At 45.4% G+C, this 26237-nt stretch overlaps 1 protein-coding gene across 3 annotated transcripts in view; it reads right to left on the bottom strand.

Moving 5' to 3' along the window:
- The window catches only part of LOC115636165 (collagen alpha-1(XXVII) chain-like), a 226742-nt gene that overhangs the window by 90984 nt on the left and 109521 nt on the right, over nt 1–26237 (bottom strand). For all 3 annotated transcript variants that reach the window (XM_030535939.1, XM_030535940.1, XM_030535941.1), the window contains exons 17-24: nt 18757–18810; nt 16858–16911; nt 16652–16705; nt 14572–14625; nt 14211–14264; nt 12295–12339; nt 10346–10399; nt 8894–8938 (exon numbers count right to left, since the gene is read on the bottom strand). In XM_030535939.1, coding sequence (XP_030391799.1) covers nt 8894–8938; nt 10346–10399; nt 12295–12339; nt 14211–14264; nt 14572–14625; nt 16652–16705; nt 16858–16911; nt 18757–18810 — 414 coding nt within the window. The remainder of the gene's footprint in view (nt 1–8893; nt 8939–10345; nt 10400–12294; nt 12340–14210; nt 14265–14571; nt 14626–16651; nt 16706–16857; nt 16912–18756; nt 18811–26237) is intronic.

Here is a 26237-nt window from a genome sequence, read left to right as displayed (position 1 = left end):
AGGGGCAAAAAGAGCCGTGCCATGTAATAAGGAAGAAGAGCCCTAGTTGTGCCTGTGTATGAGACTCAGTACTGCTGCTGTTCAGAGATGTCTAACACTACAGGGGTCTCTCCACTGACTGCTGCTGATTACCCCGAATGCCTCTATGGGCTATATTCTTTTAAATGCAACGAGAGTAGCTGCCACAGGAACTCCTTCCTGAGGTGCAGAGATGAGCCTGTAGGGGAACATCTGACCTTGGATTACATTCGGTCAGGCCAATCTCTAGGCAGGGCCAGAGGTCAGACACACAGGCTCTTCCCGACGTTCTCATTCACTTGGCTGGTGGGTGCAATTGTTCATCACGGTTTGGGACTGGGAGTGATGTCTCATTGAAAGTGAGTTGTTAAGGAGGCAGCTGGAAAGGTGAAGAGCATATCAGAAGTGATTAAGCTTGGAATGAGATGCCACCTTTAGCAATTTGTCCAGCAGTACACAACAATGACTTGCCAGGAGACTGAGATGCGATCGTGTCATGATGCAAACCCAGGCCAATCCCAAAAGATGCTAACATCCAGGATGCACAGCTACCCCCTTGGAAGCAGGATGTTGCCAGCTGTTCCAGCAGCTCCATCGAGGATGGAAGGAAACACAAACTGATTGTAAAAATATTGTTTTACTAAGGATGGAGGTCAAGCTCAGTGCAACTTTGGGAACTTGCATTCTCAACGATCTCAAGAAAGCAGGCTATGGAATGAAAGCTTGTATTGTAAGCTCTTTGGGTCATCTCTTTGTTCTGGGAGCTTTGCACAGGGGGGCCCTGGTTCGAGACCAGGGTTCTAATGCACGACTGCAATACAAACAAACAAATAATAATACAACCACCACCACTCACAGCTGGACTCAGAAGAAAGCCTGGAACTCAAGTTTGATGTTGTTTCCAGGCTGTTGAACCAGCATCTTGCAGAAGAGCCAGCATCCTCTTCTGCAAGAATTTTAAAATGCTCCCAGCGATACCCCGGTTCAAGTAACTGAAATCCTACTGCACAAGGATGAATATCAGAAAGAAATACCCAACACCCACACTATGAGACACAGAAAGGTGAAGCTGTGTTTATCCTAATGGCCAGTTAAGAAAAAGACTGAACTGTTCAACACAGGAACAAAGTGGTGGAGAAGGTAAAGATGTGACAATATCTGACCACTAGGTGGCACAGTCAATGAATCAATTATCTTTTCAGTCAGACCCAGGTACAAATACATAGTTGATAACTATTAGTTATTTTCAGAGCTTGGACATAAGGCCATAAACACAAAGGCTCGTCTTCTAGCACAGGGTAGAATGATCAAACAACTTAAATGAAGAAGCACATAGGCAGAAAGCCACCGTAAAAGGTAAAAAGTCAAATGTTTCTCAGTTTCCTTGGAAACCCAGTGATTTCAGAGCTTTGCCTTCTCCCACAGGTGAAAAGGCATATGAAATTTGGAGACTAATTAAAGTGTGTCCCACACAACATTATAGGCACCTGCAATGAACAAAGCTATTGATACTGTTGAAAGCAAGGCCATTTTAGAATATTTCCTAAGGGTTGGGTATATAGCCTTCCATGTCAAAATGGATGCCCACCATGGAGTACCAGTTTACATAATGGGAAGTCTTTATGGAAAGAACTTAATAGAATGGCAAGACTGAGAAAACGGAGGAAGCCACTAGCTGGGCCAGCTAGTTGGAAAGTGTGAAAGAAATGTAATACATTTTCTGTGTCCAGGCCTCCTGATGTGAGCAATTTTAGTGCTACAGTGATGGGGTATTGGAACAGAAACTGAGCATTAACCTTGAATAAAGAATTCAAAGCAGAGTACGAACAACGTCTCCCCATGGGATCCTATTTCCGTCACAAGTTCATCATCTCAGCCACCGGGAGTGGTGGATGCATTATCACATACATTGCAAATACAAGCAGGCAGGAGATAAACGCTTCACCCTCCACTTTTTGTGGCAGTATGGGGGAAGTAATGAGGGTTGGTTCTTAGTATAGCATCTAGCTCCAGTAAGAGATGTAGAGAGATCTCTACACTGGGGGGCATATGTTCTCATTTACAACTCAAGGGAAGACATCATTGCTTCATGTGAATGTGGTAACAAGAGGACTGTGTGTAGCAACATAGCTAGACAGAAGAAGCAGAAGAACCAGTGGTGAAGATCACTTTCAGCACAGGTGTCCCTCTGGCTTTTGCAGCCAGTGTATTAACTGAGACTCTGCCCCATGTCCTGTGTGGATGCAAACAGCACTCTGGAGCCTGGCGGCACCACCATAATACCATCCAGAACCAGCTGGTGAAAGCCATCCCGCCATTCCTGGGGAAAAATCACCCTCGACTCGGCCATCCCCAGGACAGACAGCAGACTGCGACCCGACATCGTCGTGATGGATGCAGAAAAGAAGAAGGTGCTCATGGTAGAAGTCACGGTGCCATTTGAAAACAGGTCACTGGCCTTCCACAAGGCCCGAGCATGGAAGGTGTTGAAGTACATCCTGCTGGCCGAGACCCTGAGAGCCCAGGGCTATGAGGTTCAGATACATGCCCTGATCATGGGAGCCCTGGGCTCGTGGGACCCCCACAACGAGCCGCTTCTGAGAGCATGCGGAGTCAGTCGACTTTACGCCCGGCTCATGAGACAGCTCATGGTGTCCGACACCATCAGGTAGTCAAGAGACATTTATATGGAACACATCACAGGACATTGTCAATACTACATTGAGTAATTGAGACCGCCGACCAGGGAAATAACCCACTTCCTTCCCTGACGAACCAAGGGACGCACCCCACCCATATACTTATTCACTACACCTATACTGACTTGGACTCCTTATACAGTCCATGGGTGGTGTACCCAAGCCCACTTATCCACTGACACTTTAAAAACTCTTGCACCTCAATCTGGTTCTATGCTGGTTATGTGATATGCATGTATCTCTTCATCCTTGCAACCGATACCTGTAATCCCCCATAACTCAAGCATGACCCCAGCTGTGCAGCACCTTCCCTCTTAACTTGTGTATATTTAAACATTAACTTTAATAAAATGTTTAAATCTGTTCTATGATGAGCTAACTTTAGCCTGAGAGATACATTTGAAACATATACAAACAACATAGTTGTGTCTAGGCAAAACAAAGTCCCACTGAGTTCATCGGGTAATCTGAAATCACTATGGTGGCTTGTCTCACAATGCTCTTTGCTAGCCAAAATGTGATAGACACACTTAACAGAACACAGGAAACAACAATACATGCCTTAAAATATTACCAAAAGAGCCAATGATGGCAGATACTGACCAGCATATCCATGGGAGAAATGTAGACCTAGATTGCTGTCACTGCTACAAAATGGACCCTGTATAAAATATTTTTCCAACTTCCCAGCAACTGCCATGAAATCAAACACAGCAACACACACAACTTCAAGGACCGTGTGTAATAATGCACATGAAATCCCAGCAGCAGTGGCTGCATGGATAAAGTCCCACAGTTACCAATAAAGAATGTAAAGCATTTACATCGGATGAGGAGTTCACTATGTCCTGGCTTATCATGCAGCCCTGTTATAATTAAGCTTGTCTCCTTTGCTGCAGCTCAGCAATGAAACATGCACCATTTGAAAAACCCAACCAACAGCAGAGCTCAGCGTAAGCACGTGCTCCCAGGCACAGAGTGCCTGCCAGCAGGAACCAATCACTGGCCCCTGGTGTTTTACTGGTTCGTTAGAACTGAAAACAAAACAAACGGAAGCAGAAAGGAATGGAAGGTAATGTACAATAATCCCATTTAGATGAAAAAAGGGAAAGTAAAACAGTAAATATCACTGATTTGGGAGGCCACTTTGATCCACGCTGCATGACTTGCCTTGAATTTTCTATGTGGTTTTAACCCTCTGCACAGCAAAGCTCAGACCCCAGCCTCTGGCTTTAGAATTTTCATGCCTCTCTTTGGGCACTGAACAAAAGATATATTTTGACATGTTGGCCAAACACCTGGTCTCGCAAGAAAGATTCCTGCACTGCAGTGTCTGTAGACCTGGAAGCAAAGGATCTCACAGCTCAGAAGCACTAGTTCCCCAGAGGAATGATGGTGCAGTGGTTAGGGTGCTACCCTGGGTCTCGGGAGACTTGGGATCAGTACCCTGTTCTGCTACTGACTTACTGTTTGACCTCAGACAAATCACTTAATCTTTGTGTCTCAGTTCCCCCTCTGTAAAATGAAGATAGTAGCACTGCCCTGCTTCCAAAGAGGTGCTGTGTGGGTAAATACATTAAAGCCGGAGGTGCTCAGATACTCTGGTAGTGGGAGCCATGTAATAACTTACACAGGAATTTATACCTGGATGTGGGACGCCTGCGGAAGATGGCCACTGACTCTCAGAGGGCATTAGATAGAAGTCAGAGGCACAGGATTGATGGAAATGGGAGTAAGCCAGACAGTAAAGAGCTAGGTTAGCTGTCCTAACCTCAAAGTACTCAGAAATCTTAATACCACTCAGAGAAAGCTGATAATTAGAGAGGGGTCTGCAACAGGCACAAAATCTTCATTGTTGGGTCTTCAAAGGTCAAGTGTACAGCATCACTCTAGTCCCCCACGTGACTGGTAAGTAGCTGAACATAATGTCCAACAGGATGCACTGTAACCAGATGGCGATTAGTTATCCTTTTGTTAATGATGAGGGGAGGCACTGACATTGCTGCTGGAAGAGAATCTGCTCGTTAAGAGCATAGGTCATGCTCATGCTCTCTCTGCTGCTCCTGCTGACATGGTTGATCATTAGTCTTTATGGTCCCCAGCACAAGGCAGGCAGGGGGTCTTTGCTCCCGAGGCACCTTCCGCCGGTTTGTTATTCTGTCTCCTGCAGGGGGAAGGCAGGTGTCTCCTTGCCTCTGGTGTCATCATGGTTTGATTTCTGCCTCCGGCATGGACACTCAGGCAGTTCCCGTCCCTGGGGCCCGTTTTCACACAGTTCAGTAAGGTATGGGGAAGGCTGGTGTCTTGGCCCTTGTGGTGTCTTTGCTCACTCAGTTTCTGTCTCCACCTGCTGACAAGAAAGGGTTAAACCGTGCAGATCCAGGCTGGAGAGGGTGGGGAGCTGCGCAGCTGGAGACCTTTCAGCATTCAGAGAGCAACCTCTAGTGAATTTCCTGAGTCAGTTTCTTTGCAATGGAGATGTAAGGAATCAGGGGCCACCATACAGGTCTGAAACACTCCCAGCGAATGCTCAAGTAACACTGGAAATCTTTCCAAAACTTCCATGTTTGCTTAAACAGATGGTCCTGAAAGCAGAGTGCTTGAGCCTAGCGAGGAGATGTATATGTGATCTTATTTCACACCATCACGCTGGCTGCTTCGAACCAGAGGCAGTTGCTACTGAATGCCTAGCAGCAACTCTGAGAAGCCTCATCGCTGACACAGAAGCTATGGGGGCTTCTCAGACAGCACTTTTGCCTGGGAGAGGCAGGAAATCGGGGAAGATCAGATCTTTCATAGGCTGGAAATCTGGGGTATAGTTTTTTCCTCCCAAACCACTTCCACCACAGCTATATGAAAAAGCCCAGTATTGGCTTGCCCTGACCCCCCTGTGGGAGGGGGAGGAGAGGAAATACTCTAAGCATTGTCTAGCAAAGGTGTGTTAGGAAAGGAGGTAATTTATCACGAACCTGGTGTGACGTTTTTGTTCTAATGACATAACTGGTAAGGAAACAGAATTTTTTTCTAGACAGAGACTAATTGAGTAAAAATAGTCCAGCCAGCTTTCAGATCCCTGTGCTGGCTTCAGTATCAGCAGAGGCCAGCTGTGTTTTCTTTTCACTGAATGGGGCCTTTAGTTTTTATTCAGAGTCAGCCTTGAGGGACTGAAGGAATAATAATCATGATACTCTGTCCTTCTGCACTACCTTCCAGCTGAGGATCTCAAAGCACTTTCAAAACATTCATAATTATTTGTAATACAACAGCACCTAGAATTCTCAATTGATATCAGAGCCCAGCATACGTAGAACTAGAGTTCTGCAAATCCACAGATCTCCTGTCTATATCCACAGATATCTGCCAATGCCAATCATTTTTGTGGATCGGATATGGATACAAATTTTGTGTCCACGCAGGGCTCTAGGTAACTGGGTTCAAAAAAAGAATGAGAAGTTCATGGAGAATAGGTTAGTCACTGGCTATTAGCCAAGGTGATCAGGGGCACAATCCCATGCTCTGGGTGTCCCTGAGCCAGAACAGGATGACAGGGGATGGATCACTCAGTAATTGTCCTGTTCGGTTCATCTCTTCTGCAGCATCTGGCACTGGCACTTGTCTGAAGACAAGATACTGGGCTGGATGGGCCATTGGCCTGATCCCATATGACTGCTCTTATGTTCTAGAAGCTGTACAGAGTAAGAACTGAGAGAAAGAGATTGTCCCTGCCCCAAAGAGCTCACACTTTAAATTGATTATGCCTCCTACTGCGACCTGCAGTGGGGGTTACCCTTCTCATCCTGCAGGGGTGAAACTGAGGCATAGAGAGTTTAAGGGAGTTGCCCAAATTCACACAGCTGTGGCAGCAGAGCAAGAACGAACCCAGGTCACTTGACTTCCAGCCCAGTGTTTTATATGATAAAGATCAACCTTCCCCCTTTAAATTGTCTGCTAATACAATTCAGCATTTTGTGTTCCTGTAGGTTCTTCCTTTAGTCAAGTGAAACTCAGAGATTGGAGAAGTTTGTGCACTAAGAGGATTTTGTTTTACAGTTTATTTTCTCTATATCTCTACCTACCCATAAGCCCCATTTAACTGTTTAAAAACAAATGAGTGATCTTGTTGAAAGAAACTGAAAATGGACACTATTCTAAGCACCTCTGCTTCTTTGTGGATCCAATATTTATTATTTCAAACATTAATAAATAAATAGATCAGGAAGTGGTGAGCATTCTCTACTTTCATTGAAGCCAATGGAGGCTGCGAGTGATCAAATTTCTCTGTATTGAGCCCCGAGTCCGAAGAAAGTTCTGTAAAGTACATTTGGTGTGAGCTGCAGGAGGTGGTAATATTAATGATACAGCAATGGAGCTCAAAGCACTTTACAAAGGAAGTCAGTATCACTACCCCTGTTTTTACAGATGGGAAAACTGAGGCATAGAGAGGGGAAGTGTCTTGCCCAAAGCCAGTGGCAGAACTGGAAATAGAACCTAGGTCTCCCAATTCTCAGTCCAGTGCTCTGTCCAGTACACCTCCATGTCTCCCAGCATTGTTTGTTTCATTGTTTGTTTGTATAATTTGCTTGAAAATGTCTTTGAAAAGAAGCCATTGAAACTTATTTGGGTATTTGGACACTCAGTTTGTGCTATGCTAAGTTTGCTGAGATACATAAATCCTTTAATCTGCCCTAAAAAATTAAGACACTAACAGGGAACTTTAGCCTCTGGATATAGGGCTGGTATCTGTGTGCCCTAAACGTGTCCCAGATGTCCCGAACACCAAGGGTATAGTTGCAAGCTTTGCAGCCAGAGGCCAACTCAGAGTTTAAGATAAACAGTCTTGAGACATTATGTCCATGAAGTAGGAACAGGAACAGCAGGAAGCTGACTGATGTCCCCAGTTTTGCAAAGGCCTGGTGGTTATACGGTGTTAGTTCGATAGCATTGGAGGTATGCATGGTGCTTTACGGAGAGCTAACTAACCTCTCCAATCTAGCCAAATCCCTGAGAAAATCTTGCTAGTACTGACAATTGCCCTTTGTGACACGGGCTTTTGAACATGCTTGGTCAGAGAGCCATGAGACAAATGACCTCCAGCTGTTGGATACAGGAGAACAAAGATCCAGGGAGGCTGAAAAACAAAACCAAACAAACCAAAGACCTTGACTGACAAGCAATGAAAAGACTTGGGAAAGATGGCTGCCAGGAGAAGTTGCACATCCCTCTGCCAATAGCTGGTCAGCCGCTCAGTTGCTCTGGCCAAATCAGCCACATCCAGCTCGATGTGGTCATGTGGGAACAAGAAGAATGTGTTGGAGGCTCTGTGGCTACAATTTCAGGGCTGGTAGTGGGTAGGTAGGTTGGTTTTGATCACACAAAGATGGGGAACATTTGTTTCTTTTTCCCTGAATCCTGTGGTTTCCCTGAAGCTTATGGAGATGACGCATCTTCCTATGTTTCCTAGTCAGCACATTCTCTGCTATGGTGCAATGAAGCAGTGCTGATCACTGTTCTCTCGTTGCCAAAAACATAAACCTGCAAGATGCTGAGTGCTCCCTGCTTCAAGGAAGCGCAGCACCTCACGGGTGGGATCAGTACAATGCTGGACCAGGCAGCCAGTGAGGGGGTATTGACCATGAAAAGAACTCAAGAAACTGATGATTATTTCTATCAAGTTTGCCTGGGGGAACAGCCTCAGCATCTGATTCGTATCTCCTATTGCGTCTCAGGTGCCTCAGGGCAGGGACCCATTATTTTGTAAACTGTCTGCAGGGTACCATGTGCACCTATAAATACCACTGACAACATATGGACATTTGAGAGCCACCCATAGGTCACCGATGCTTTGAGGCTGAGCTAATTGGATCTGGGCTTAATGATGAAAGAATCCATTTTGTTGGGAACCAATGATTTTGCAAGAAAAGTAGGAATAAGGAGAGGCCCTTGAGGATGAAAAGAATACAGGGGCAAGGAGGGCAACAATTTTCTGTGCCTCTCTGGAAAAGTTATTTTTACACACATACACACACAATATACTATTTCACATATTATAAAATCCCAGTGTTTACAAAACACCTGATCTTCAGCAAACAGGTCAAGATTCTGCCCCGTACCAGGGATGCATAGGGAAATGGGTACATGCGAGACATTCAAATGGTCAAAGAAAACAAGGAATTTACCTGCTCACCGACTTTTCCTGTCCGCCCTGGATGTCCTGGCTCACCCTGCAGTGAGATGGAGAGAGGTATCACGGAAGGCTAACTCAGTGCTGCTTTGTCAAAAATCTTTCTCCAAAAGGGTTCAACTCCTGGTGTCTCAACTGCAGCACAGCAGGATTAATGACAGGCGTAACTAAATATTTTGGGTGAGTAGTGCTGGGTCTCAATACTGACTGTTCCAGCACTAACAAGCCGTGTCCAACAACACTGCACCAAACTTGTGCATCAGCCCACTTGCTAATGAGATCAAGCCTTCAAAATAGGTACTTCCACGCTGTCTACATTTTCCAAGATCCTGTTAATTAGGAAAGAACAGTCAGTCTGTGCTAACATGACAGAAGCACTTCTGTGGCCAGATTTTCAAGAGAGCTCAGCTCCCATTTGAGCACCTAAATAAGGAACCGAATTTCTAAACGCTCAGTACGTTGGGTGCAGAATTCTTTGGAAAACTTCAGGATCAATTGCGGGTGCGATGCACCTGAAAATCCAGCCTCTGGTGGTGACTTTGATTACCTACTGTGATCACCATTAAAAAGTCAACTGCTTACAATAATTCAGAGAGCATGGCCCGAGGATGGAGGGAAAAGCACAGGGATGTACCTAAGCCCAGACTGACCAGGGAGAAGGGTGGGCTGTGGGAGGGTTGGTCAAGGGAAGTGTCTGAGTAACTCAGGACAGGCTGTCTAAAAGACAGTCACTGCTAACCTGGTTTGAGAGTAGCAGCCGTGTTAGTCTGTATCTGAAAAAAGAACAGGAGTACTTGTGGCACCTTAGAGACTAACAAATTTATTATGCTCAAAAAAATTTGTTAGTCTCTAAGGTGCCACAAGTACTCCTGTTCTTTCTGCTAACCTGGTGTTGTCTCTGGGTCACAGCAACTGCATTTTCTCAGTCAGCAGATAATATGACTGCAGATGTGCTGCCAGAACAGATTTTTGTTATTTACGTGTTTAAAGAGCTGCCTTTGGGGTTTTTTTAGGCTGGGGGTTGGTATTGTGAAGAGCAGGCTGCTCTTGGAATAGCTCCTTCTGCTGCCAATGAAACAGCAGAGATAGGAATGGTTAGCATTGTTTCAGAACAAAAAAAGGAGAGGAAATGGAAAAACAATTAAACAGTTTAATATCAAAAGAGAAACACACTTGTTTATAATAAAGCGTGTAGTTTAAAAATGCACAGTCATTCTTCCACAGAAACCAAGCTGAGGCTGAGCTTCCAGAAGCCGAAGACAGAGAGAAATGCAGAGAGAAGAGCAAATCCTCACTGCCCCATTTCATTTCTAGGATGGAAACTGGAAGCTCAGCACATGTTAAACATGAGGGGTTCTTGAAGTTTAACTCCAGTCTCGAATTCCTCTCCCCCCGGCTCCCACGCCAACCCATCAGCTCTCTGGTATGAACACCCCTCCCGCCTTACCTTTGAACCATCAGGGCCAGGTTTTCCAGGAAATCCCTTCCTGCCAGGTCGACCCTGAAACATACAAAGGATGATGAATATAAAAGGCTCAATATTGTCTTTGCTCCCAGCTGTTGCAGCTGCCCTTGATCACTGCAGCTACAGCCTGCATGACCTGATGCAACTTACAAATAGAGCTGGGTGACATTTTTTTGGCAAATAATAAATACACTGAAACTGTTTATGAATTTGGGTCAGAGTCAGTAAATAGTTTCCACTGACAAAAAAGCCCCAAAAACCAAAATTTCAAAACCAGCATTTCGAATAGTCATTCAAAATGTTTGACCCAGACAAAGGAGTTGGGTTTTTTTGCTTTTTCATTTCACAGAGAAAAAAATATGAAAAATCAGTTTTGGTTAGAAACGAACCTGAATTTTTCAGTTCAGAGGCCGAACTGAAAAATCAATGATTTGCTCAGCTCTGCTTACAAAGTAGAGTCTCCAAAAGAATCCACTACAACATCCCAAAGCAGCTCTTCCAGGCACCAGGGCACAATGCCTTGGCTCTGGGTCTGATCTCTGGATGACCTGGATCCCAGCTTGAGACAGAAACTGTATGTGTAAGGAAGTCTCTGCTCCACCATTAGGCAAATTTCATCTCTTCAGCATCACACCAGAAGTGTTGCATGGCCGTTGTAAGTAATGAATGGAAGGGCTGTACTGCTGCCCTTTTGATGGGTAATTATACACTGCATTCATCTGGCATCCTAACACTCCCAGCAGCCATCTGTGCCTAGCGCCAGCTCAAGCTCCAGCATCCTGAGCCCCTAAAGGCAGTGTCTTCCTAGTGCCAGAATGAGCGTCGTCACAGCAGTGCCCCACAGCAACTAGCCGGGATTTGGGAGCCTGTGCTTCCTGGCAACAATACCCCACTGGTACCAGCTAGAATTCAGCCAATATGAGCTTTCCTGCAGCCGTGTTGCATCACTGCTGTCCACCACAGATCAGTGTAAACTGTTGACTCTGTGTGTGAGTATATATGGCCCATGCTTATCACTCATCAAAGCAGGAATACACCCCCAAACCAATGGTCCGGTGAAAACTTACTCCCTGCCCGAGAAAGCCGCTTCAGTTTCTGCCCTATCAGCTGGGGCTGGAATGGATTTATAGCATCAGATCTTTGGTAGTAGCCAATACCTGATTTTATAGAGGGCAGTGAAAATTGCTGCATCAACACATGTGCTCAATAGCAATAAGTTGTATGTGGGGTAAGACATTCCTTTCCTGATCCATATAGCAATTAGATTACACCCAGAGGGTGAGATCTGGTTACCATCATATCAGGATCCTGCAAATATTCTCAAAGGCCATAAAATCCTGCAGTGGTGAGTTCCAAAGATATGACTATATTCCTTTTGTTTATCCCAAATGTACTGCTCTGTTGTTTTGATTGAGGGTCCTCTACTTTCACATTATGGGGCAGACAAAAGGAGTTTTTAAGTCCACTGTCCATATCCTTGTATTTCTCAATCTATCCTTTTTCTTGCTCTTCTCCTTTAAAACAAATGCAGCATTCAAATGAGACCAGGGACATATTTTTGAATCATGGAAGCCACCATGGGGGTGAATTATGGAGCTAGGTCCAAGTCACACAGTTTGCACTTGGATCTGAATTATCCCAAAGTTTGAGGGTGTTTATATGGGGCTTTAATCTAGCCTAACTTTAGTTGAATATGAAGACATTATATAGCCCCCATCCAATGCCCAGTGGGAGTCTTTCCATTGATTTCCATGGACATTGGATCAAGTCCTTGTTGCACATAGACAATACAGTGCTTGCCAGCAGGACCATTCTTTGACTGAAATAGGGGGGGTCGAATCTTTCATTTTTATTTCCAACCTCAAATGCCTGGTGAGGTGTATGGAGCTACATAGTAACTGACCAGGCCACTTGAGAGCAGTGAAACCTACCTCTGGACCAGGGAACCCTGGTGGCCCTATGGGTCCTTCATCTCCCTGAAGGGGAAAAAAATGAAACTAGTAAGAAAATCTTATACATCTCTTGGGCTCCAGAAATGTTATGAAAGTAAATAGCTTGTAATACCATCAGCATTTAAATACACAATCCCCATGCTTACGCAACTGCTGTCTTGTCATAACATTTTAACAGTTCCATCCCATCAGACTGAAAAGGAAGAAGATTATCAGAGCACTTCTTTCCAGGAGATTGCATCACCATTTCAGTGCAGCCAGATATGTCTGTGGAGCCATCCCACTGCCAGAGGAATAAACCTAAAGACAAATCCTGCCTATGGATGCCCACCGGAAATTCCCAGAGAAGTTAATGGCAATTGCATGTGCTTACCAAAGGGAAGAATTTGGCCCACAAGATACTGTACTTAATCACGGGAATCTGATTAGTTCGGTTTGGCCAAGGACGCAATCCCTGGAGAACTTGCTCTTTTTGCCCCAGGTGCAAGGTTTCTCACAGACTTTCACACATATCAAATATACTGAGAGTTTTCCTTCACTTTCACACAGGACACTAGATTTGCTCCATTACTGAGATTTCCCAAAGGCTTACATGGCAATTGAACTAGGTCCTGCATCTGGGTTCCTCGTCAGTTTCTGTTTAGTCTGGATCAGATTTAAAGTTTCTAGGAGACCTTCAATTAAGCCACAGGATGGTGATCTCAAGTGTCTGGCCTAAACCCACAATAGAAAGAGAAATTGAAAGTGTTCTTAGCCCACCCACTGCTCTAGTGGTTTTGAGTTAGACCGTTAGGACCACTAATAGAAGCCATGCGGTCAAGTGGATTGGAAGTCAATGATACCTGATTTTGACACTGATTCGCTGTGTGACCTGGGGTGAGCCACTGAATCTATGTCCTGGTTTCCCCATCTGCAAATTGGATAGAATACACTCCTATCTCACAGACGACGGGGAGGCAAGGGGTCATGCAGATGCATCAGTTAATGCTTGTAAAAGCTCTTTTAAAATGACCAGTGTTAAATAAGGCTAAGAATTATGACTGCTTTGTACAGTGCTTTCCGTTCATGCACTGAATTTGGATTATTTGCATAGGGCTACAAATGTAGATGGCTCTTGAAAGACAAAAGACAATGAGCTTGATTTTCCGCTCAGGCTGATGTAAATCAAGAGAAACGACAGTGAAGTCACTGGAATGACACTGGTGTACAGCTGTTGTGAGCAAGAGAAGAATGAGGCTGTCTCTGCCCTAAAGTGTTTCCAGTTTAAGGGTCACTAAAGTCAATGGCAACCCCCCGAGTGAGGGGCATAATTAAGCCCTGAATGAAGGCACAACACGATGGGCAGAGGCAGCAGACCTGGGATTACGCAGCAATGAGGTCACGTGCACATGATGGAGAATAATGAGCAGATCCTGTTCATTATTTATTTTAGAAGGTGATGCTACTCTGTGGGGAAGACCAGGGTTTGTAGGCCTCACATTAGAAAATGCGCTTTAAGGCAAAGTGTGAAGGAACACAGAATAGAGGCACACTGGACCTTGGGTCAGGAAAGGAAGATTTTCAGGCATAGGGACCTGAGTGGAAGAAGGCACCAAGATGAGGTGTAGAAAAAAGAAGCTAGTGGGGTGGCTAGGCCCCTGCTGATGCCAGCAGGAGTTGGATGCACGGATTGAGGGGAGCATGTAGCCTCTAGAGCTAACCTCAGTGGATCTGTGATTTTGCAGGTTTCTGATTGGTGACTGAGACTAAGTATCTGCTCCCAGGTGCAGATGGAGCAAACGGTGGAGACGGAGCAAACCTGGGGCCCCATTTATGGAAAAGATTAACGTGACTGGAAAGGGAAAGTTTTCTTGACAAGGACTGCATTTGGCTTTGGAAGCCTCATGGATACTTACCTCTTGGCCAGGCTGTCCTCTTGGCCCAGGTAAACCTCGTGCTCCGGGCTTCCCCTGCAATGGATCCAAAAGAAAAGGTTCTCAGAAAATAGAAGCAAAGCTCTGAGGGTCCATTAAAGTGAGACAGTTCTCTTTCCAACACACGTTGCCATGGGGAAGGATCCAATGTCAATTTTGTTTTAGAAAAAAAGAAAAATCCCACTCTTGGAGGGAACTCAATCCAAACCAGACCAAACCGGAGTCTCAGCCAGACCAATCTCCAGGAATCTCCAGGGATTTTTCTCCCACCCTGCTTCCCACATCTGTGTTTTCATTGACTGTTTCCAACTCAGCACAAGGCTTCTATCTGAGAGCCGCTCACCTTCGGGCCTTCGGGGCCATTTTGTCCTGGTGTGCCAATATCCCCTGGAAAGCCCTAGAGAGAATCAGAAATGGTTGGTGTTACATTAGAGAGCTTTCTGGAAAGGCTTTGTGTGCTCTTCTAAGAGCTCTTCTATAGATTCATTTGACGCTTTGTGTTGTGACTAGCATCATTTGCTGGCACTGTGTGCACACAGGCCACTGCGGGGCAACTGCAGGGACTGAAGCAGCTTTGAAATAACCAGATGAAATCCAGAGAGTAACAGTAGAAAAGAGATCTAGATTATTGGTTTAAGTAAGAACAAGGAATCCCTTCTGTTAACAGCCCCTTTTCGGTCCATCTCCTTGCAAAATTCCCTGTTGTAAGGGCCTCCCTGTCATCACATATTTAAAATGGCATTTTGGTTTTTAATTAAGCTTTATCAGATAGTATATAATCTCATTTCTCAGAGAAATAAATCACCTGCCTGAATGACAAAGGGAAGCAGCCTAGGAATTAGGAAAGGTGCTGACATGCTCATTAGCTGCTGTCTTTAACCAAACTGTGACCCCCTTTCCACCCACAACCCATTCACTGAAGAAACAAAGGAATCCATAGTCATTTCCAGTAGAAACAAAGAACAAGAATTACTAAGTGATACCACTTGACAGAGAGCCATTCCAGGTCCAGCAAAATACCAGGACACTGATGAAAGGAAAACAGTCTATCAGCCAGCACTACAAATGTGTCTCGGGCTCACAACGTATATTTTCTAAGTATTAATAAGGGCGTGAACCACAACATGCTGCAGAGAAATTGATCTTGTACTTGAAGGCATCACAACATGGTTTTGGGTGAGGACAATGGGGTTGTCTTCTAACATGAACAGTATTTGGTTAAAAAGATTCCCAAGTTACCCACTACAGAGGCTAGAAGGATAAAAACTTCTAGAAGGAAGAACTGAGACCCACTGTAGGATGGTGATGAACCTGCTGAGCTGAAAACCCACTGCTGTTCTCCTCATCATGACTGATGTATGATCGTCCAGAGTGGAAAAACGGGCCCCCATTCCTCTCCCCTGACCAATAAAGTAACTGTCTAAAAGGGTTTGACTCAGGAAATGAGCTCTTTCCTTGGGAAAGGGGCAACAGCAGAAGACAGGCTGGAGAGCTCCATGATGACCAAGACAGCTATGGGACCTTGCTTGGACAGGTGAGGGATGCCATGATGGTTATATCTATTGCTCTATGGGAAAGGAGAGAGGGCTGGGCAAGCTGGATTCTGCCACTGACTTGTCGTGTGTCCTTGAGCAACTTGCTTCAGCTTTCTAGGTTTCAGATCCCCTGTTTGTAAAATGGGGATGATACCTCCTTTCTCAGTGTGTTCTCAACCCTACGGAGGAAAAGGTGCTAAGCATTATTAGTGATTTAAATAATTGTAGGAAACAAGGAGAGAACAGACTACAACAAGTGGGGTCTTGGTATCACATGGAGGTAGAGAGAGGATTGGGACTGGTGGCTCAAGGACTCTGTCCTCTTGGTCTCACTATACATCACTGCAGCCGGGTCGGAATGTGCGAGGAGCTTACTGCATAGCATGGAGTTTTGACTTTGGAAACCCCCAGAGATTGCACGGAGTGGGGAGCGAGGGAGGGAGGGAACCGTCTGAAGATAAAACACAGAGGAGGGGTCCTTATGCAAACTGACAACCTGTCAGCGCAGCACTATGGCAGTGAGTTCAGCAGGAATTTGCCTGTCCTTTGCTAGCAAAGGCTTCAACCCTGCATCCACATGGAGCATTGCTGGTTGAGTCAGAAGCAAATAAATTCCACCGAATCTATAGATGGATCCACCTGAAGAGTGGTTTCCAAGACTGGCAGGGAGGGAGTATCTAAATGATTCCTAAATTAAAACTCCAAGCTGGAGTTCAAAGGAGGTGGAATCTCAGCAGCGAAGTAGCCTGCAGCTGTCCAATGGACGTTTCTCATTTTCCCTTTGCAGTGAGGATTGCTTGGGAGGTGGGGGAATTATGAAGGTTTGCCAACAAAGACAGGAGGCAGAAATCAAGAAGTAAAGGAATGATCAGAGCTGAAGGCACATACCTCCGGACCGGGTGGTCCTGGAAACCCGACTGGACCTTTGTCACCAACCTTTCCCTGCCAAATCAGAAAACAAGGGTGAATGTAAGACAGCTGCTGAGGTTCCTGTTTAGAATAACATCCACCCTGCCGAGCCGTCTTTCCAGCTGGGCACTGAACTCTTTAGAGGCAAGATTAGGAAACAGAAGATGGTTAAAGGCATTACTTACAGGGGGACCTGGCTTTCCTCGGGCTCCTGGTATCCCAGGAAAGCCCTGACTGCCCTGGGAAACAGAGAAACAATTTTTCAGTAAACAGAATTAAACAGATGCAAAATAACCACTGTAAAGCCCCCACCCCATGCTTCTGCAACAGCGACAGAATCTTTTTGTCCTGACAACTCCAGTCATATCCAGTGCTTTGAGGGGTGGGTGACCACAGTATGGAAGGACACAGAAGAACAGATTAAACCTGCCAAGCATAAGCCTCTCTCTTTTCCCTTGGTGCATTCATACACCAGGATATGGGGCGGGACCTCAGCATGTGTAAGGAGAGGATAAAGGAGTCAGCTGTGCTGCCTCATGAGGCTGCCTGGTATTGTCACCAATACAAGGCTGGAAAGACTGTCCTGAAGGAGAGGAGAGGACTTTAGGAGTCACTCATTTAAAAAAGACCGAGTTCTACAAGGACACCCTTAGTTAACATTGCTGTACAGTTACATTGCTCCAACATCCTCTTCTTTCTTGCTCTCATAGGGTCTTAAGGCCAGCTGTTGAAAGTCCTTTGATTGGTGGTTTCCCCAGCCAAAATCCCAGCACAGTGCATCCCATGGCGTAGGGATCTCTTTGTTTCCCACCTCTGATCTGTAGAGTTTTACATGCTAATATGTAGGGTGACCAGATAGCAACTGAAAAAACGGGACAGGGGGTGAAAGGGTAATAGGCGCCTATATAAGGAAAAATCCCCCAAAATAGGACCGTCTCTATAAAAATGGGATATCTGGTCACCCTACTAATAGTCCAACTCCACTCCCTGCAGATCCTTACACAGCTGTTCACACACACCAACCCCTGGCTGGCAGGTGCTCAGACACTCTCCTCCCTGGCTGGCAGGCATACATGCATGCTTGGCTACTTACACCTGTTACACAGGTAACCCACACATCTGTTCCCTGAGATCTGGCACATGGAGACTTTGCCTTTCTGCTACGTGGTCTTCCTAGCTAATGCAGGCACCCTCCTTCTCTGCACCCAGAGCGCTAGCACACACCTCCTCACAGCATCCTTTCAAGTGGGACATATGCACATTGCTCCCCAGCATGTGGAAAACACAGCTGCTGCACCCTGATCCTAAGAGCTACACAGACTGTTGTGTACTGTATGTAGCACAAAGACACTCACTCATGCTTTCGTAGGGCAGGGACCTGGCATGCATGCTTTCTTTGCCTGAAATTCCCTGCTCTCTGGTTGTATTTGCAGGGACACATGCTAAAGAACTATAGATTCTCGGGGCCAAATTCAACCCTAGCATAAGCATGGTCACCCACACTGATGCCAATGAGCTGTACCCTCTAAATATGGCCCTAAGAACATATAAGCTATGTAGGGAGGTGTGGCTGACCACTACAGAGGCCCCAGTCCAGCAAAGCACATGGGTAGCATTAATCATACCAGTAGTTCCACTGAAGTCAACAGGATTCCGACTGTTTGTGCTTAAAGTTATGCATATTCTTAAGTGCTTTGCTGCTTTGGGGCCTAAGTCCCTGTAGCAGACAAATTCACTGACTCCGCAGCCAGCAGACCATGCATATTGCTCCTAATCAGAAGATCTTGTTCCATCACTTTCAGTTTCTGCAGGAGGTTATGGCCCTTTCTGTAGGAAGCACCTTATTTTCCCATACAGAACTGCATGTTTAAAAAAAATGGCATTCTATTGATTTTGTTTTGAGAAGTTCTCAGAGTTATGCAGAGTGTGTGTGGGGGTGAATCTGAGGGTGTAATGCAAAAAACTATAGCGACTTTATGACAGGAGGAACCAGAGCTTTCAAAAGAACATGGTTTGAATATGAGCTGAGAAAGCCGGCAGCTACACATGTTATCTATGTAAGAAGAAAAACTGAAAGCAATTACCTTGTCTCCTTGGAATCCAATATCTCCTGGAACACCTGGCAGTCCCTGATCACCCTGAATACACATCACCAAAGAAAGTTACAATATACACCATCAATGGCAAAACCGTCCAGGTCTATAGAAAATTATACGATGTACTGCACGGCAGAAAATTCATTCCAGGCCTCTTTCAAACAGAACTGGTGACAAAACAAAGGTCATCTAATCCATCACAACAATCTTGAGCAAAATATGCCTTTCCCAAAAACAAATCTGAACTGAGAAACAAAACCACAGGAGAGAAAATACACAAATACCTGTGCCTGTTGTGAAAAATGTTAGAAGAGAGGACTACAGGCTGCTTTTCCCTTGCTAGTAGCAAACACATAGGTGATGAAATGTCAAAATACAGCTGAGCAAAACAGCCAGCTTGCTTATTGGTAACTGGAACTTTCCTCTGAGGTTGTTCTCCTCTACAGAGCTTGGCATAGCCTGGGACTGGGACAACTGATCAACCTCTTCCTTATAAAAGTATTGGATATCTACTGAAATCCCTCAGTACCAACCCACTGCGGAAATCTAGGCTGGGATTTCCAAAGGGCTTTAAGCACCTAATGCTGACTTACTTTCAATGAGACAGGTCCCTTTGAGAATCGCAGCCATGAAGTCTGACTAAGAAATCGACAGGCTAGCACTGAGCTGTTAGAGAGATGACCCAATACGGGACCTTTGTTTTCTCCAAATTGGTAGAAGATTCTGGGCACCTAGAAACAACTGTTCCATCAGAGGAACGGATTAGGAAATCAGATTTGGGAAACCCACTCTAATGAATGGAGAGGAAAGGGGTGAAGGGGGTGGGGGAGGCAGTTTCTCTCCCTGGCACAAATGTGAGAAGTCATCTTTTGCATGATGACAAGGCCAAACAGCAGAAAATGCTATGGAGGCTGCATCCCATACACATTGTGCCTCCAGTCCATCCAGACCTGGCTTTCTTATAAGAGAGCAGCACAGAGCAACGCATACAGCTATACTTCTAAATGGAATCTGCATGGAAGACAAACTTTAGATGTAGAGTCATAGACTTCCAACACTTGAGAAAAAAGCCCCAGGAGGAGTTTTTCCACTCAGGTTAACAGCTGAGCACTCAACGATTATAGAGATTAATGAGCATAACTGCTTCTCTAAACGCGCAGGAGAAGATCCGTGAAAGTGCCACCATTTCGTGAAGATGAACCCTGAATATGGGAGTCATTAGAGATGGAAAAGACCCGTTGCACAGTGCAGCCCATCTCCTTGCTAATGCTGGATGGTTCCAGTTTTCTAATGTCCCACATTTTCTGGTCTTTTGTCCATCCTAGCCTTGAAAATCCCAACTCACTGGGCTGCCCTCCCTTGCCCTGAGAGATGGGAGAGCAGCCTGGGGTGAAGAAGCTGGGTTTGTTCTGAGAACCAGCCTGCCTGTGTCAAACCTGGTAACCAAGAGCCATACGAAAAGGTTTATTTGTTTCATAACCAAGCTGATATGATATGCATTAAAAAAGCTGCTTAAAAGGAAAATACGTGGAGGTCCCAGACCTGCGCAGGCTAAAAAGATTCCAACTAAAGACTGAAGTAAGTGCTCATGGATGGGAGTGATACTTTATCCTACATAAAGCCATTGATACAGATAATCTGAAAGAGAAATCACTTTTCAATCATCTTGATGAGGTAGGGGTGAGGAAAGAAGTGGCAGTTCATGGGAAATATGTAACGATGATGTTAAGGAACAGAGTTCCAAGTCTGGATGTGCAGAGGAGCTTCTACCTTACCACAAGCAGATTAGTTATGGACAGTCCCACATTATCTTTCTGGAATTAATCGTTCTCCTTGGAGCAGAGGCTTCCCCATAAGAAGTTATAATGAAGACAAGGGATCCTCCAGTGGAAGAGATTAGGGTGGCCTGGCTTATGTGAGACTAGAGGCTGTCCCCATTGTCATTAACCTTCAAGGCACTGAGGGTATAGAACCACGCATGGGATGGATTCAGGAAGCACTAGCCAAGCGTGGCATGCTCCATGTATATCTGTCCAGCTGCTATCCATGGAGCCACACGTGTGGCTGGAATGTGTGTTTATTTGACATGGATTAGGCACATTTTGTTGCAAAGCATGCAGAAACTTTTAATTCCTCCGTTGTGCTGCCTCATACAATCGGTGCTGGGAAGGGGAATAACTACCTCAAAGAGCTTGGAGCAGACCTCCCTGGCAAAGGGGTGAAGGGAGCTTTCCTTCACTGTGGGAAAACAACAACCCAGGAGCTGGAGTAGGCCAGAAGACCACATGCTTCTCCGGTAACTGTCTAGGTTGGGAAACTGTAATAGCAGGGTTTAACATGACACTGCAGCTGTATAACTAAAGTAACTCTAGCTATCCTTAGGAAGAGCCTGTAAACTGCAGCTCTGAGGAGAACTGCTGGGCCTACTATTAATTCTCATCTTCCCTCTGGAGCAGCATGGCTCTCACATTGGGAATTCCAGCCTGCTTGCTTGTCACTGCCTAAGGGTGCCCCCACCAGTCCTGCCCTGCGATTTCAGGGCAGCGAAGTGAGGAAATCTCCACCGAGACAGAGATGCACACACGTGGCCAAGTTCTGCCAGTACTGATGGAAGGTGATAGAGCCCCACCCTTGCCAAGCAGGATGCAGAACACCCTCAAAGCCCTCATTCCCTTTCAGACCTTTGCTCGACAGCAAGAAGTGGCAGATGGAATGAATTAGGCCAATCAAGGCTGCTCTCATCTGAACTGAGTTAATAATTACAAAAGGTTACTGATTATAGTCAGCCTGCCGGGGGCGAGTACTGCACCACTCCTGCTGATCCAGCATTTCAGTCTCCAGATGCTGTCTAACGTCTGGGAGATATATATATTATATACATATTAAAAACAAACTCCAGCCCTGTGTGGAGCTATAACTCCACATTCACCAGAGAAGAGCTGAGCTAGTGCTTTCATTCCCCTTCTCTTCTGGTTCTTAATGGGCTGCCCCTTCTACACACCTCCTGCAATAAATTCGTTAGTAACTTTCTAAGGAAGCCGTCTCTGCATTCCTGAACAGGACACCGGCAACTGCCTTCAAGAATCTACCCCAGGTTCTTTACAAAAGACCCAACACATGCTGGGACAGGACTCTGGAATCTGAGTTAGGAGTCAGTACGGTTGCCCAGCCAGAGTAGACATGCTCAATAAAGCTGACCGATTCTTTTTCCTGAGCCTTCGAGCCATCTATGCTAGCTAGTAACCAGGTTGTAAGATCGTATGGTTGACATGCAGACTCAACCCAGTTAGCATATGAAGACTTTCAAAGGTGACTAGTCGTTTTGGGTGCCCAACCTGACACACCTAAAAGGGCCTTGGCATTCAAAGGATGGGTATTCAGCACTTCCTGAATGAGAGGCCCCATTAAGATGTCCGAGATTGGGCACCCAGAGTCACTAGACACTTGAAAACCTTGGCTGTGGTTCCTTACTGTTTTGACCCCAGTTTGTGAGCAGGATTGTTAACTAGACTGTCAGTCTCCAACATAGCTGTGATGTGCAGATGGGACCCCCCCACCCTTATCTGCTGTGTACATGAGTCAGGCAGTCCTACTTCCCATGTGTGTCTGTGGAAGGTCATTCTAAAGTGCATGGCACCATGCAAAACATACCCCACCAAGTACCTCTGGCAGGGCCTACTTGAGACAGTGCATTCCCCTGAGGGAACCTGAGCAGCTGACACAAACATGGATGTGCATAGTGGACATGTGGTTGCATAGTGGAAATGCTGCTGTGTGGAAGCTGAACTGTGTAAGCTGTAACTAGGTCAAGCTGAGAGTGTCAGAGCCCAGTTATGCTTCAGGAAGTTTTATCTGTGATGTGGATAGGGACACACCAGTGCATTCACCCAAGGAGTTCCCCATAACCTTAGCCACCACACCCAACAGAAAGGGATTTATATTGTCAGGAAGTGATAGAGGTATAAATAACTATCTGTTTGCAGAGGCAGAACCCAGGAAAGGACAAATGCTGGCAACATCCCAGAGATGGTGGTAGACAAACTCTCAGACAAGATAGATACAAAAAGGAAACATGGGTGCCAAGGAAGTGTCTTAGGTTTCTGGCCTATAGCGCAAAGGAGAGGTTTGGATAAAGGGACAGTGGAAGGTAGTGATGAAGTTAAGATATGACAGGCAGAAGAAGGATATTAAGGGATCAGAGAAAGGCCATGGGCCCCATAAAACCCATGTAAAATGCACAACAGAGGTGGAAACTAATAATGAGACATCCAGGAGGTGAATGCAGAACGGAACTGTCTTACTTTCAAGTCACCTCTCCCAGTCCACTCTACGCAGAAGGGCACCATGACCAAAATGGACAGCAACCTGGGGATTGTCCCCTCACTACAAAAGGAGTTTAATTGTATCTGAGACTTCTATTAACAGATTCAACTGTATAGCATATATGGAGGAAATACAAGCATCAAAGAAAGATGCTGAGGCACCTAGTAGTGGTTGGGATGGAACGTAGTTTCACAGAAATGAAACAGGAAGGAAGCAAAAGTGAAAAGATGTCTTGCTGCTAAGGTAACAGACTGGGACTCAGGAGTTGGGCTCAATTCCTGCCTTTGCCAGAGACTTGCTGGGTGACCCTGGGCATCTCTCTGGGCCTCAGTTCCCCACGTGAAAAATGAAGATGACAATCCTTCCTTTGTCAGTCTTGTCTATTTAGACTCTTTGTAAGCTCTTTGTGGGCAGGGACCGTCTCTTACTGTGTGTGTATATACTGCACTAGCACAACAGGTCCAGCATCAGACAGGGTCTGTATGTGCTACTAGAATACAAATAATAAAAAACATAATACAGCAAAATAGGAAAGAAGACATCTGTTTCTTGCTCACGGTGCACAACATAAAAATAGACAGAGTGATCAATATGACCAAAAGATCCACTAAGATAAAGAAGCATGAGACCAAATGACTACAGCCAGTTACTGATCAGTTAGAAAAGCTAAGTTTATGTATTAGAAACAAGCCAACTGCTGCATGCTGGAAAAAAAAAATCACAAAACCAAAAAGCTGAAGAACACAGGCTGAAAGAAAATCAAACTTCCCCAATCTCACTATTGGGCTGATATGTCTCATTTGTATCTGTGCAAGTGAGTGCAGCATATTTTGAGATTTTGGCCTCTTGGGTAAAAGGCTTTATAGCTAAAATATGAAAACTGACTGCAGTCACCTGTGTGAAAGAGAACTAGGCGGTCAAAGATTTTATTTACTTGGCCCTGTGTTTCCCAGGGCTTTGGCTGTGAGACTGCTGGAAAGGATGAACCCAAGTCATCTGGAAGCTTTCTCCCATTTGTGATATCATCGCTGGGTTGCTCTGTTTTTCTGACAGTGCCCCAGGATATTGAAATGAAAAGTCAACTCATTAAGGACAGAGGCTTGAGCTAGATCATTTGTCATTCTTGGAGTGGGAAAGGGCCTTAATGAAAGCCAGGCAGGAAGCGTGCCCAGTCAGAGGAGGATGTAGTGGGAGAAGTGGTCAGGGAATGGCGAGAAAACTTTGGGTCCTTCCGGCCTGGCTGAGAAAGAAAGAGAGACAGAGAGGTCGAAAGCAGGATGGCAGGTAGCAATGAAAGAACAATGGGTAGGGGCCAGGGCACTAGACTGGGGCACAGGAAAGCCAGATCCAATCCCCTAGAACTTTCTGACTTCACAGGGTTGTTGTAAAGATAAATACATTAAGAATTGTGAGGCACTTAGACACTATGGTAATGGGGGGCATATAAGTGCATTAAATAGACAGATCTGATCATCTTTGTAGAAAGGGGATAATGATACTGCCTGTGAGGCCTAAAACACTGGCCAATTCTTAAGGGATTCAGCATCTTAAGGACAAGCCAATTCTTCAGGGAGAGCAGACTGCATTGACGGGAGAGTCTGTGGGCCCTTGGAGTTAGTGCTGGGTCAGGATTCCTGCTTACAGCGATCACGACTCACCCTTATAGGGAAGTCTCCCTTCTGCCCAAACCAGGGCCTGCTCCAGGTTTTCTGCCGCTCCAAGCGGCGGGCAAAAAAAAAAAAAAGCCATGGCAGCGCAATCGCACCGCCCCACTCTTCAGCGGCAATTCGGCAGCTGGTCCTTCGCTCCCAGAGGGAGTGAGGGACTTGCCGCCAAAGATCCGGAGCTGCCACCCCAATAGTGGCCGGAGGGCCGCCCCCTGATATAGGCCGCCCCAAACACCTGCTTCTTTAGCTGGTGCCTGGAGCCGGCCCTGGCCCAAACATGCATTGTCCCAAATTGTCCCCCCCACTCTCCCAGAGGGGTGAGATGATACAGAGCAGAAACTGAGCCTGGGTACATGGGAGTGCTATAGTCAGCTGGTAACACAATGCAGAGCACGAGGGCATCTGGCTCCTTAACATGGTTTCCCTATACATGGTTTAGTGCCGATAGACCACACTTTAAAAACAGCAGCAAGTGAATGAATTCAACACTGCCATTAAAACACATTCCAAAAATAAGAGGAGGACAATACAATTACTACCTCTTTGCTCTATCCTCCCAAGCAGTCATTGTCATGAGGCTAATTACCCTATTGCATTGCACTCTTCTGAAGGAGGGAACAAACCCTACAACCAAGCATCTGCAAGAGGGTATCATTTATGGGAGTTAGACCTGTCTACACACACACTTGCCCTGGCTTAACTCACGGTGCATTTTAAACCAATTTAGTTAAACCATGCAACTCTCACCCCTTATTTCCACTTCAAACTGGCTTGTATCAATTTAGTTTAAATCAATTCTTCCTTATCAGCAAACTAACTTGATATAAACCAATCTTGAGCTGAAACAAAAGCAGCTACATAAGGGTTTGCATCTCTTGTATTTTATTCGAGGTTCCAGTAGGTACATCTCATCCAGCTTCTGTGCTGGTCTCTCAATCACTTTCCTCATGAGAAGAAAGAACACGGCCTGCATGTTTGTGTCATATTGCGAGACACCCTGAAACATGCCCTAATAAATGAAAGTGGCGACAATGCTGATAAAGCCCTACCTCTACCCCATTCCAGTGATAAGATCTAAACAAAACAACAAAACCACATTGTCATACAGTGCATTATATAAAACCCAAACACAACAGCATCATTGTAAAGACAGAGGAGCTAACCGTGATTAGCCTAGAAAACTCATCTAAAAGGGAAATATTACCCAATGGGGTTTTCTGCCCCCCTCCTTTTTTTTTTTTTTTTTTTAAGGAAATGGTGTTGAGATGAAGTAGAGGTTCTTAGGAAAGTAAATTTTCACACTAGGGGCTTTCCATAGCAGAGATTCTGGTCATCAGAATAAGATTCATGCTGATCTCAAATCCCCACCCTAACAGTGCCTATATTTGTGCCTATATTTGTTACCAGAAAAACTAAAAGGGTAAGATCATATACACTGTAGCGATGTTCCCACCCCATGTGATGCCTTGGGAAGAGTTC

This window comes from Gopherus evgoodei, chromosome 16, assembly GCF_007399415.2.
Source record: "Gopherus evgoodei ecotype Sinaloan lineage chromosome 16, rGopEvg1_v1.p, whole genome shotgun sequence".
NCBI classification, from domain to species: domain Eukaryota; kingdom Metazoa; phylum Chordata; order Testudines; family Testudinidae; genus Gopherus; species Gopherus evgoodei.
This window is presented reverse-complemented; position numbering and strand designations above follow the sequence as displayed.